We start from the raw sequence: 12,968 nt of genomic DNA, 5'->3' as shown, positions 1-12,968 counted from the left end.
GGAAGCCACATGTGGCTCGCGGTCCCATGAATTGTGGCTCGTGACGTTCTGCCAGCTTAGTGCATTAGGTCCAGGTCTAGCAAACAGGTATGAAGAGTACATCTCAAAATGGTGAATTTTGTGAGTAGACCTGTACAGAAGTGCAGATCTGGATGCACATTTACTGGTCTTAAGGGTTTAGAGATGTTTTAGGTATGGTACGCTGGAGGACTGTACTATCTGTTAGAGAAGGTGCTCAAAACTGGATGTGACAGAATGCTGGGAGTCCTTGATGGGAGAATACTGAATGGGGGTTTTGTGGGAACCCCTGGATCTCAGTGTACTGCTTTGGAGTGATTTCTGTGGAAAAGCTTTGGTTATCATTATGCCTGTAATGGGGCTTTGGTTGACACTACTTTGAAGGAGATGGGAGCTGGATGTGGCTCGCGACCCTCTCTCAGTGCTGAATGTGGCTCTCAAGGTCAGAAAGGTTGGGGACCACTGCTTTAACGGATGCCAAATCAACCTGTAATGTTTGGCAAAGGTGTAGACTGACGACCAGGTAGCTGCTCTGCATATCTCTTCAATGGAGGCACTGGCTTTCTCAGCCCATGAGACTGCTACTGCTCTGGTGGAATGAGTTGTAAACTTCAGTGGCGGTGTAAGATTCAGCAATTGCTCTTTTTTCTCCAACTGGCCACTATAGTTTTGGATGCTTTCTTTCCCCTATTCTGACCATAATGTTGAATGAATAAGTTATTATCCGTGCTCCACTCTTTTGTTATGTGGAGATCATGCAGGACCACATGAAGAGATCCATAAAACAATAATATTTATTTAAACTCAAAATATAAAAACCAAAAATAATAGATAAGCAGAATGCCTCAAACACAGTCCTGGTAATTGCTTTTATTCTCAGTCAGTTCCGATGCACGCAGGCGCTGTGGTGCCCAGACCCCGGTAAGCTCCCGGAAATACTCACAGAGTGACCGCTTGCGTTCCAAGCCTGCGTTTCACTGAGCATCTTCCGAAAGGTTACGTTGAGCTGGGGGCGCGGCATCAGCGGTATGTGTCACTGACCCGGCAAGTGACTCCACTTTTCTCTTCCTCCCATTGTATAAGTAGCTTTCTGCCCCTCACTTAACCACTCCCCCAGGAAGAAGCCTAGCGGTGAAACACGCGAAAAGGGGTACCAGGATGGGAATCACAGCTCCACATAGGGTGAATCGCTCTCCTACTCTAAGGTTTATTATCCTGTTTAAAACTTGCTATTTTCATTTTAGTGGCTTGTATTCACTATTCTAATTTATTGTGGCATTTGTACTCGGTTTTGGAGTCCCCATTGGCTTTGTTCTATTGCGTCTTCACTGTTTACTTGCCCATTGGTATATCCCAGTGAATTATTTTTGCACTATGCACTTTACAGTTTATTACTGGGATATTCATAACTTATAATTGTATTGGCAATAGTTTTCATCAAAGGTGTCCTTTATATATCTCAGCCTTAAGCATATAACTATATATTTCTTATTGTGGGGACTTATATGAGTATTATCCCATCCTGTTTATAAGGCATTCTGCTTATCTATTACGTTTGTTTTTTTATATTTTGAGCTTAAATATGATTGTTTTATGGATCTCTTCATTTGTCCTCTTTATTGTAAGTAAGGATTTGTTATTTAGTTTATTGAAAGAGCCTGTAACTCCCTCACCCATCTGGCTGTCATGATTGCCACTAGGAACGCCATTTGCCAGGACAGTCTGTCCAGCATTATTGATGGTAGAAGTTGAAATGGTGGAAGCGTCAATACTTCAAGGACGATATCAAGGTCCCAGGCGGGGACCAGACTGACCGGTTTGAGACGAAAGCGGGTGGCTGCTGTCATGTATCGTTTCACCCAGCGATGTTCGGTCAGAGTCTGGTCGAAGTATAAACTCAACACCGCCACCTGAACCTTAAGGGTACTGGGTATGAGTCCTTTTTCCAGGTCTTCTTTTAAGAAATCCAGGATTTGGGCAATATTGTATTGCCGGGGATTCGGTTGATCCGGTGCATACCACGATACAAACGTCTTCCAGGTCTTGTGATATATGGAGTTTGTTACCGACCACCTACTTTTTTGGAGGATGTTAGGGACTCTCAGAGACCTTTGGCCTTCAGCATTGAGAACTCAAAAGCCAGGTTGCTAGATGCAAGTTCTCAATGTCTGGATGGGAGATTGGTCCTCGGTGTAGGAGATCCCTTACTCATGGAAGGATTAAGGGACCGTCCACACACAAGCTGGTTATGGTGCCAAACCAGCTCCTTTTCGGTAGGAGGGGTGCCAACAAAATTACTCTGGTCTGCTCGATCCTTATTTTCTGCAGAGTTTTTGGTACAACTGGAATAGGAGGAAAGGCTTATGCAAGATTGAACCTCCATTGGTGAGCGGTTGTCTATGCCTAGACAAACCGTCTGTGTTCAGTGAGAAATAGCTGGTTGCCTTCACATTCTGATGTCCTGTGAATAGGTCCACTTTTGGATAACTCCACTTTTTGGTTAACATATTGTAGCAGTTCAACTCACGTGGCAGTATACGGAGGTAGGAAAAATAGGAACACCGTCTCTTTAAGTCCGTGGTTGGTTTATTAGTAAGCGGCATAAACCAACACGAGGGAAAATAACCTCAGCCTTTCCAGCTAAAACAGTAAAACAAAGAAAAACAAAAAATGCTGCAACACAGTCCATACACTGCGGGTGGCACCCCGTCCTAGAGCAACACAGGTTTAGTCTCTCCTCTACAAGACATAAAGCCACTGGAGACTCCTCTCTCCAGTCTTTCTGAACCCAGATTGCCTGTAGAACCCTTTACTTAAACTCCAGACCATGTGACTCTTTCCACCATGTGACTGACCACATGATCATGACATTACACAGGTCCTAGCACGTCTCCTAGGGGAGATTACAGTGGACCTTCTCCCACCCGCTCTATGAAGGTCCAAATAAAACCAGCCCTTTTTATGCAACTTAATCCACACAACAAGTAGTGTGCTGGAGAAAATGCTCTGGTTGCAGATCACTGACGCCATTAAGCGCAGTGAATCATATCTCCCCGCTATCACCTTACCAGTGTCTGTCACAGTATGGAAAATGTCTGGACTGAGACTCCACTCTCCTGGGTGGATATCCTTTCTGCTTAGAAAGTTGGTTTATATGTTGGCTGTTCCCCTTAATATGGAGGGCTGACACGGATAGAAGATTTTCCTCCCTGAAAATCTTTACTTCCCTGGTGACGGAGTTGCCCAACTGTAATCACATTGTTGTAAAAAATTCTCACGTGGTTATCTCAAATCAATGATGCTGCTGCCCTGAGGATCTCTTCCACAGACTTCAATTTCCTGAAATTTAAGGATTGTCTGCTGATCTTGGCTGACCAGTGACCTTGGAAGGATGTCTGGTAGACCATGGCACCACAATTTCTTTTGCTGGCATCCACGTCTACAGTATGGTGATTAGCAGGACCTGGATCCAAGGAACTCCCTAGTTCAGCTTCCTTGGGTTGTATCACAAAGATAACGATGTCCTTATTCGGGTAGGTACCAAAATCTTCTTGTTCAGAGATTTGGGGGATCCTTCCCAATTTGCCAAAATATAGGTCTGAATGTCTCTGGTGTGAGCTTGGGCCCAGGCTACTACTGGAATGCAGGATGTCAGTGAGCCGAGAACCAACATGGCGAATCTCAGACACTGACTTTCTCCTCCGCAGGATGATTACCTTTGACCTCAGTTGGATCTGCTTCTGTTTGGGCAAAAAAAATGTTTGCTTTTGATAGTCCAGAAGAACACCGAAGAATGTCTTCTTTGTGGATGGGAACATATTCGACTTCTGTTGGTTTTCTATCCACCTCAGAGATGTCAGAATCTGGGTCGTTGTCTGTATATGCTCCTGGAGCAATAGCACTGAGGGAGCTACTAGCATTTATCAGCACTGCTGAGGTTTCCCAGGACTTCCTCAGGAGGCCCTTCATCTTGCGGTCGAGGTGATCTAGGGGATCCTTTAGCTGGAAGTCCTCAAATGGCAAGGTAGTCTACTTAGCTGCGCGTGGGATTTGAATGTCTACCTTAGGCACCTCGGACCAGCATTCTGCAGTCTCCTCATCTACTGGGAATCTGTCCTTCAACTCTGATGGGGTGCTTATCCTCTTCTCTGGAGAATCCCATTCTTCCAGAACCACTGTTCACATCACTGTTCTCAATGTTCTTATGTATCAGGAACACTAGTTTTCTCCTTGTTCAGAGACCACCGAACATCTCCTCCTGCACTATTCATGTAGTTCTTTCCTCTTCCTCCTCCACGGTCCTCCTTACAGCCATAAGGAGCTCCTCTATGTTTTCTGAGAAAAAATAGTACTTCTTATCGTGTCTATCAGTACCGGGGCTCAGCTCACCCTCCTTCAGAAGTCCTTCTGGCATGGCCTCCTGGGAATCTGAATCTTCCATATGATAGATCTTCCTTTTCTTGGCTGCTGGAGGAGCGCTGGGATCAGGTATTGCTTTGGAGAAGGAAGCCAGGGAGGATTGTATTTCCTGGCAGACTATCCCTTTAATTTCCTCCCTTAAGGAGGGCTGTTCTTTAAAGTATCTTATCTGTATATTCTTAACATAGCGGCTTCCTATGTGAAGATACAAGTTTTTTTTGCACAGATTGCGCCCATGTGGCTTGTGGTTTTGGATTTACTCCTTGGTGCAGGTTCCTTGTCCACCTAAAAGAGCGGGGAGAAGGAAATAAGTCCTTTATGTTCTGTACTTGAACCACGAAGGGGATCCAATGCTGTATACTTACAAGGACGGGAACAGCACTGGGCTCCACATATGCAGAGCGGGAAGGACCAGAACTCTCCATACTACCACAAAGATTTTGTCCTATTTTACTTGATCCTCTGTCCGGGGCTCTTTTTTATAGACGACTGGACCAGCGCCGCCGCAGAATCAGATGGAATCCTCCCCCACCATTTCTGGAGCCAAGGAATCATCAAGAGGTTTCAGTCTGCCTCCTGCACCGTCGATTCCAGTGCATTCCACCGTGAAACGCAAAACCCGAAAGTGACAAGATCAAAGGATACCGGGCGTCTGATGTTACTTCCGGCCGTCGGGACAGTGTCACTCGAGCTTCAGCTAAGGAAGCTGGAAGTATGCTTCCCTTGTCGCATCCTGGCTTCTTCGAGTCAGCAGGAGCAGGGGGAGGCGATGGAGCTGGAGAGCTCAGAGAGGTCTCCAGCCCAAAAATCCCCCAGACTTTACCCGAAGGCGCAGACTGGGGGAAACAAAAGTCCTCAGTCCATAGGAAGCAGGAACAGCACAAGGAGAGGGAAGGTAAGAATTAACCTATCTCCCACTGTCTGGCTACCCGTAATCTGCAGCGTCTGCTGCCGACACAGAGCACTCCTATGATGACCTCTTCATCCCTATAGGAACAGGAAACACACTGGGGAAACAAGGTGGGAGGGGCTATTTGACCTCTTTCGTATTTCCTGTCCCTATTAGGATGAGATGACATCCTCCTGTGTGCTGTCGTGAGGGGTTATTGAGAAAACTGTAATGTATATCACAAGACAAAAAAAAAAATGTAACCCAAGAAAATCTAAAACACAAAATGATGAATTGAGGCCTTAGTGTCATTTATATTTTCGTGTGGGATTTAAAGAGATACACTGAAGGTAAGCTACAATATGCTAGCTTCTAAAAGCTCACTTTTGCAATATCTGTAAACAAATAATTTTAAGGCAAGAAAGAAGATGATTTGATTTACTCACTTGATGATAAATTTCCATATGTTTGCATGTACAGCATGATCCATTTTAGAAACGATGACACAAATATCTAGGAATGTATGCACAACTGTATAAAAAAAAAAATAGAAATATTACTATGAAAAAGGTTGTAGAACAGTGAAAATAAAATGACAATGGGGAGCAGTGACCATGCAAAGCAAGAATAGGGACACTCCATAATGTGAAACTGTATGGCTTAAACTATGTACAAAAATAGCAGGTAGATACTGCTGTCACCGGGAATTAAGGTGCATAGTGTAAAATAACGCTATTATCCTGCATATATGGGGTTAATCTGCAGGTTAATAGTGGTCTGACATAGTGTGACGTTGACACCAAGTGCCCCACTGTCGGGAGGAGATGAAAACAAATAAAATCAAACATTTTTTGGCATCAGTGCAGTTGTACTGATCTGGAAAATCATATTGGCAGGTAATTTTAACCACACAAATAGAACCACAAGAACAAAACTTGAACAAAGGCAACATTGTGTAAGGTAGCGCTTATTGTTATTGTTGTGGGACACTCACTTGGCAGCAGATTAATAGGGTCAGGCACATGTTTTTCCACATAAACAGTCCATTTTGGTTTATTCAAACATGATAAACAGCTGTAGGCCATGTTACAATTCACAGGCTTAACACATAGTCCAGAATATTTACAGGTTATGGCTTTTCCTTGCAGTCCCTAAACACGCTGGACCTCTCTGTCCAGTGACCGTGGGCGACCGCACGCCAAACAGTTCATTAACTTTCATAGAACCTCACAAGCACCAACAGTTATTTCCCTCTGTCCATGGGTTACCTCTTAGGAGCTCCTGCTCCGCACGCTGACTCCAGTCTCTCTCTCTCTCTCTCGAGGAAGCTGCCGAACTGGGATCACCGTCCCGGACAACGCCTTGCTCACCAGGCCACCTGACAGTCCAGATCCAGAGACGGACAGTAGCTCCCCCAATGCAGTGCCGTCACTGACTCTGCAAACACACGTGGCCTGTCTGTGTGCTATTCAGGACATCCGTCCCCACTTTGGAACCGTCCAACACACAAGCCTCACCGGGTGCTATTCAGGGATCCAACCTTCCTCCCAGGGTCTCCCAACACACCGACCACCAGGCTAAGGGCCTCAGCGGGTGCTATTCAGGACGTCCGTCACCTCCTGAGACCGTCCAACACTCACACCTCACCAGGTTCAAAGTTGCAGCACGTGCTCCAGGGATCCGATTCTTCTCCCAGAATCTCCCAACACTGACCCTCCAGGACCTTGCACCCTGAACCATTCAGGTACACACTCTCTCTCATGTGACCAGACCTCAGGCACATTATATGGTCCGTAGCCATACCCACAGGTGAGGTATGGATCACATGGCTCATGACCTCACTACAGGTCCATTCCACACACAGCCACACACATACAGGCTTTACATTGGGCGTTCAGACACATGCCCCTGGGTGGGTTTGTAGGTGACTGGTCCCACCCATCTCACCAAGCCACCTGGAAGCTTCCCTGATACACAGTAACAAACCCTCAGCCATACCTCTGATGATCAAAACACGTTCTAGCTTCCATCACAAGGCACCCACCCTTGTTATACATATCAGCCATTTACAATCCTGCCGCTCACCATTTCCCCATCACAATAAAGGAAACGCCTGCATGCATGTCTTGGGAATCCCAAAGAGCGCCCCCTAGCTGTCACAGGGGTCACTGCATCACAATTGCAAGTGGGATTTTTCATCATTCACCCCACAAAGTTTTTTTTTCAGTGCATTATATGGCAAAATGAATGATATAACGTAAAACTACAACTTGTCCCATATAAAACAAGCCCTAATTTAGCTATGCCAAAAGAAAAATAAAAGAAAGGGGATGAAAAACGACAGCGCAGACATGAAAAGTTCCTTGCCCATGAAAGGGTAATTTCATTGTTCAAAACCTAAAGCAGCTAGTAAGCATCAGTGACCCTGTTTGGCTACGTGTTCAAAGTTTTTTGAGGCAGTGAAAAATGACAAGTTCTTCAAGAGGAAATTGCTTCAGAAACTGCTTCCCTGAAGTGTATTTTTTTTTGCAGGTTTTTGACTGGACAGCTCCTACTTTGGAGCAGATTCCATCAACAGCTCTCCTTTGTACTTTTCTCCAGTTAGAGGTAATAGAAAAACTGAGGCAGGACAAAAAAACACGCAAAAAAACACTGAACACAGGAAGAGAAAAGTTGTTTTCAATTGCTTAACAGATTTTTCAGACATTTTTTGGAGAAGACAGACTAGAAAAACCCTCCTTACAGCTAAAACTCATGCAGCATCAAATATGTGCTGATCTTCAGGAGTAGCATCTCAGAACTTACCGCAGACCATGCCGGTAATCTCAGTGACTGGTGAGGAGGCGCTTATTGTAGTTTTATCCAGCAGTTCCATTAACTGTTTTTCCAGGGTGACGGCCTCTTTGAAAAGTGCTTGAAGTAAATCTGAAACCAGATTGAGTCGTCCATAATATACGGAATCACCGTCCTAAGGAGCAAGTGGTCGTGTTACTATCAAATATGCATCTGTCCAGAGTAACAGGACTGTGTGAGGGATATTTGCATTTTAACAAAATAATAGCGAGGTAACATAATAGAGTAAAATGAAAGCGGTGCCACCAGGAATCACAGAGATAACGCCAGGGATTAATTGCATTTTGAGGTCACTTTGATTAATTGTAATGAACCTCATTGCTGAAGTCTAGCGATAACATACATCCAACAGTCCTGGAGATGTGCTCTTCTTGCTACGGTGGAACTTTATACAGTCTATGGGAATTTTGCATGTTTTATAAACTAGTTCTACATTTAACCCTTTAGTAGTGGAAACCGCTTTGGCCTTAATGACGGAGCCCCAATTTCAATCTGACCAATGTATTTTTATGTGATCATGACTTTGGAACGCTTCCAAATACCGCTGCAATTCTCAGAATGACTTTTCTTGACACATTGTAATTTCTTACCTGTAAATTCAGGCCAATGTTTTTTGTTTTTTTATAAAAATTTTAAAATTTGACAAATTTAGAAACATTAGCAATTTTCACACTTTGAATGTTTCCACAATTAAACTAGATAGTCATAATACATAGAAGAGAAAATAAACATTTTACCATATTCCACACTTTACTTCAGCCAATGAAACAACAAGGCACTATCAACTGAACATGAGCTAAGTACTCCGTGCTGTGTGCTGCTATGACCAAAGGCCAACAGAGCAGGAGGGGGTTGTGCGGTGGTGTACCAACAGAAAAAATCGATCCAGACAGAGTGCCTAGATTGAGGATATACCAACAGAAAACAAAATCCCAGAAAACATTACTTTTAATTGTAAAAATGAAAGTAACATCCAATAGCATATATCTTAAAAGGTGAGTTAGATAGCCCAAGTCAAATATTCAAATATTAATAGAGTACTATTTCAATATAGTTAATGCATAATGATCCAGAACATCTTCTTGATAATAAAAAAAAAACTTTTACTTCATTCAAATCCTCTTAAAAACATTGTTGGCTATCAAGACAGTAAGGGATAGCTAGTCCCACATGAGAATAAAACTTTACGTGTTTCGACACGTGTAGGTTGTAATCACACATGTCGAAATGTGTAAAGTTTTATTCTCATGTGGGACTAGCTATCCCTTACTGTCTTGATCTCCAACAATTTTTTTTTTAAGAGAATTTGAATGAAGTAAAAGTTTTTTATTATCAAGAAGATATGCTGGATCATTATAGATTAACTTTGCATGCGGGCTTGAACGCTATTCCATGCACCTTCGAGGATAACTACACCTGCTGTGGACAATTCAAAGGTGAGCTGATGAACTTTTTCTTATATTTTTAGAAACTTTGCCTCAGTATCCCTTCCTACCAGCGGAGGTTGGCACCCTAGGAGATTCGTTATGGTGTCCCCGCTCCACATAGACTGTCTCTACCTGACACTAAAGGAGTTCCCTCGTCAAAAGCAAACACCACCACCTAAAAGAAGTGCTTATGTGCGTTACATGTCCATATATGGAGAAGCCACTATAGGCATTTAATGAGAATTGCATGGCTGTCTACTTGTGGGTGTAAAGAAAAGAGGTTTGGAGAGAAAACGTGCTCATTACATACAAAGGAGAGAATATTATCAAGAAGATGTAAGCGATGCAGTCAGTGGGATCATTTATATATCCTACTAGCTGAAGAGCCCGGCGCTGCCCGGGCATAGTAACTAACTGTGGTTAGTTGTAGCAAATTATAATTATCCCCCATCCCATAGTCCCGTGCCCATATACCCATCACACATCCTCCATCCCATAGTCCCATGCCATATACCATCAAACATCCTCCATCCCATAGTCCCATGCCATATACCCATCACACATCCTCCATCCCATAGTCCCATGCCATATACCCATCACACATCCTCCATCCCATAGTCCCATGCCCATACACCCATCATACATATTCGCCATCCCATAGTCGAGTGCCCATATACCCATCATACATATCCGCCATCCCATAGGCCCGTGCCCATGTACCCATCATACATATCCTCCATCCCATAGTACAGTGCCCATATACCCATCATACATATTCTCCATCCCATAGTCCCATGCCCATAAACCCATCATACATATTCGCCATCCCATAGTCGAGTGCCCATATACCCATCACACATCCTTCATCTTATAGTCCCATGCCCATATACCCATCATACATATCCTCCATCCCATAGTCCCGTGCCCATACACCCATCATACATATCCGCCATCTCATAGTCCCGTGCCCATATACCCATCATACATATCCTCCATCCCATAGTCCCGTGCCCATATACCCATCACACATCCTCCATCCCATAGTCCAGTGCCCATATACCCGTCATACATATCCTTCATCCCATAGTCCAATGCCCATATACCCATCACACATCCTCCATCCCATAGTCCCGTGCCCATATACATATCCGCCATCTCATAGTCCCGTGCCCATATACCCATCATATATATCCTCCATCCCATAGTCCAGTGCCCATATACCCATCACACATCCTCCATCCCATAGTCAACCATTATGACATTATAACGAGCGGCGGCGGGGCTTGCGACCTATGATGACATCAGCGTCGCCATGGCAACCGTTGTGACATCATAATGAGGGGCGGGGCTTGATACGCACACACTGCTTCCCCAGTATGCAAATAGGGGCATTATGACATCATAATGAGGGGCGGGGCTTGACACACACTTTTTCCCCCAGTATGTAGATAGGGGCAAAATTGTTTGGTGAATTCGAACGCGCGGGGTTAAAATTTCGCCTCACAACATAGCTTAGGACGCTCTCGGGGTCCAGACGTGTGACTGTGCCAAATTTTGTGGCTGTAGCTGCGGCGGTGCGGATGCGTATCCCGGACATACACACACACACAATCTATAAAGCTAAAAGTGTATATGTATTAGATATGGAATTACCAATCAATTCCATATTTGATGAACACTCCACTAAGCCCAAGATATAAAATTAGCTATATTTAATATGGAGTTGTATACCTCCAGAGCTTAAGTCCAATGAGTGAAACAGACATAGGTTAGATATTTAATATGACACTTCCATGGTTATATGGTGAGTTTTCCACTGAGCCACAAGTATAATTATAAAGATTATCAATCCAAAAAGAGCCACACTTAATAGCTGCACAATCATATATAATATAACGACTTGCCAATCAATGGGCAACCCCCATAGCCATATCAGCATCCGACATCGATGTAAAGCCATATTGAATACAGATCACACAATAAGAGCATTAACTCCTTCCTGTCATGCGCCGTACATATACTGCTCTGCGGGAGCTGCGTTTCAGCAAACATGAGTATATTTATGGCACCACGATTGCACGGCCACACGCTGAGTGCCGCGGTGATCGGGTGTCGGCTCTGTGGGATGCGATAGCGTTGTTCTGATGGTCTCCATGGAGATGGCCGCAGGGCCGTTCAGGGTCCTGCAGGGAAGGTGGCTTGCGATGACATGACTCCTTCCCTGTCTTTCAGATGCTGATGTGATGCTCTGTAGTGAAGAAGCATTGCAGAGTATCAAATCAGCGATCTGATACTACACAGTGATGACCCATCCTGGGACAATGAAAAAATGTTAAAAAAAAAAAAAAAAAAGGTGTAAAAATAGCTTAAAAATCCCCAAATATTATACCAATAAATACATTTATCTAAAAAAAAAAAAGTAGTAAAGAGAAAAATTACACATACAATTAGGTCCATATATATTTGGACAGAGACAACATTTTTCTAATTTTGGTTCTAGACATTACCACAATGAATTTTAAACAAAACAATTCAGATGCAGTTGAAGATCAGACTTTCAGCTTTCATTTGAGGGTATCCACATTAAAATTGGATGAAGGGTTTAGGAGTTTCAGCTTCTTAACATGTGCCACCCTGTTTTTAAAGGGACCAAAAGTAATTGGACAATTGACTCCAAAGCTATTTCATGGGCAGGGGTGGGCAATCCCTTCGTTATGTCATTCTCAATTAAGCAGATAAAAGCCTGGAGTTGACTTGAGCTGTGGTGCTTGGATTTGGAAGGTTTTGCTGTGAAGGAAACAGGCGGTCAAAGGAGCTCTCCATGCAGGTGAAACAAGCCATCCTTAAGCTGCAAAAACAGAAAAAACCCATCCGAGAAATTGCTACAACACTGGGAGTGGCAAAATCTACAGTTTGGTACATCCTGAGAAAGAAAGCACTAGTGAACTCATCAATGCAAAAACATGGATTTTTGTGAGTACTCACCGTAAAATCCTTTTCTCCGAGACGCTCATTGGGGGACACAGGTACTGTGGGTGTATGCTACCGCCATCTGGAGGCTGACACCAAGTAAACACCACAAGGTTAGCTCCTCCTCCGCCGCATACACCCTCGCCCCGATTACGGGCGGAAACCAGTTTAGTGCAAAAGCAGTCGGAGAAATAACGAAAATCAGGCTTAATGCAGATAACAATCTCTGGAAAAGATCCACCCTGACATCAACAAAAAATGCACATTAATTAAATAAAAACAGAGCCAACTAGCCTAATAGGGTGGGTGCTGTGTCCCCCAATGAGCGTCTCGGAGAAAAGGATTTTACGGCGAGTACTCACAAAAATCCATGTTTCTCCTTCGTCTCATTG

General features: G+C 43.9%; 1 protein-coding gene across 3 annotated transcripts in view; it reads right to left on the bottom strand.

The window, feature by feature from the left end:
- The window catches only part of FIRRM (FIGNL1 interacting regulator of recombination and mitosis), a 737,920-nt gene that overhangs the window by 615,430 nt on the left and 109,522 nt on the right, over positions 1 to 12,968 (bottom strand). For all 3 annotated transcript variants that reach the window (XM_073557998.1, XM_073557999.1, XM_073558000.1), the window contains exons 6-7: positions 8,132 to 8,294; positions 5,773 to 5,857 (exon numbers count right to left, since the gene is read on the bottom strand). In XM_073557998.1, the coding sequence (XP_073414099.1) occupies positions 5,773 to 5,857; positions 8,132 to 8,294 (248 nt within the window). The remainder of the gene's footprint in view (positions 1 to 5,772; positions 5,858 to 8,131; positions 8,295 to 12,968) is intronic.

Source organism: Dendrobates tinctorius, unplaced genomic scaffold (assembly GCF_039654945.1).
Source record: "Dendrobates tinctorius isolate UK_male_01 unplaced genomic scaffold, ASM3965494v1 ptg000012l, whole genome shotgun sequence".
Lineage (NCBI taxonomy): Eukaryota > Metazoa > Chordata > Amphibia > Anura > Dendrobatidae > Dendrobates > Dendrobates tinctorius.
This window is presented reverse-complemented; position numbering and strand designations above follow the sequence as displayed.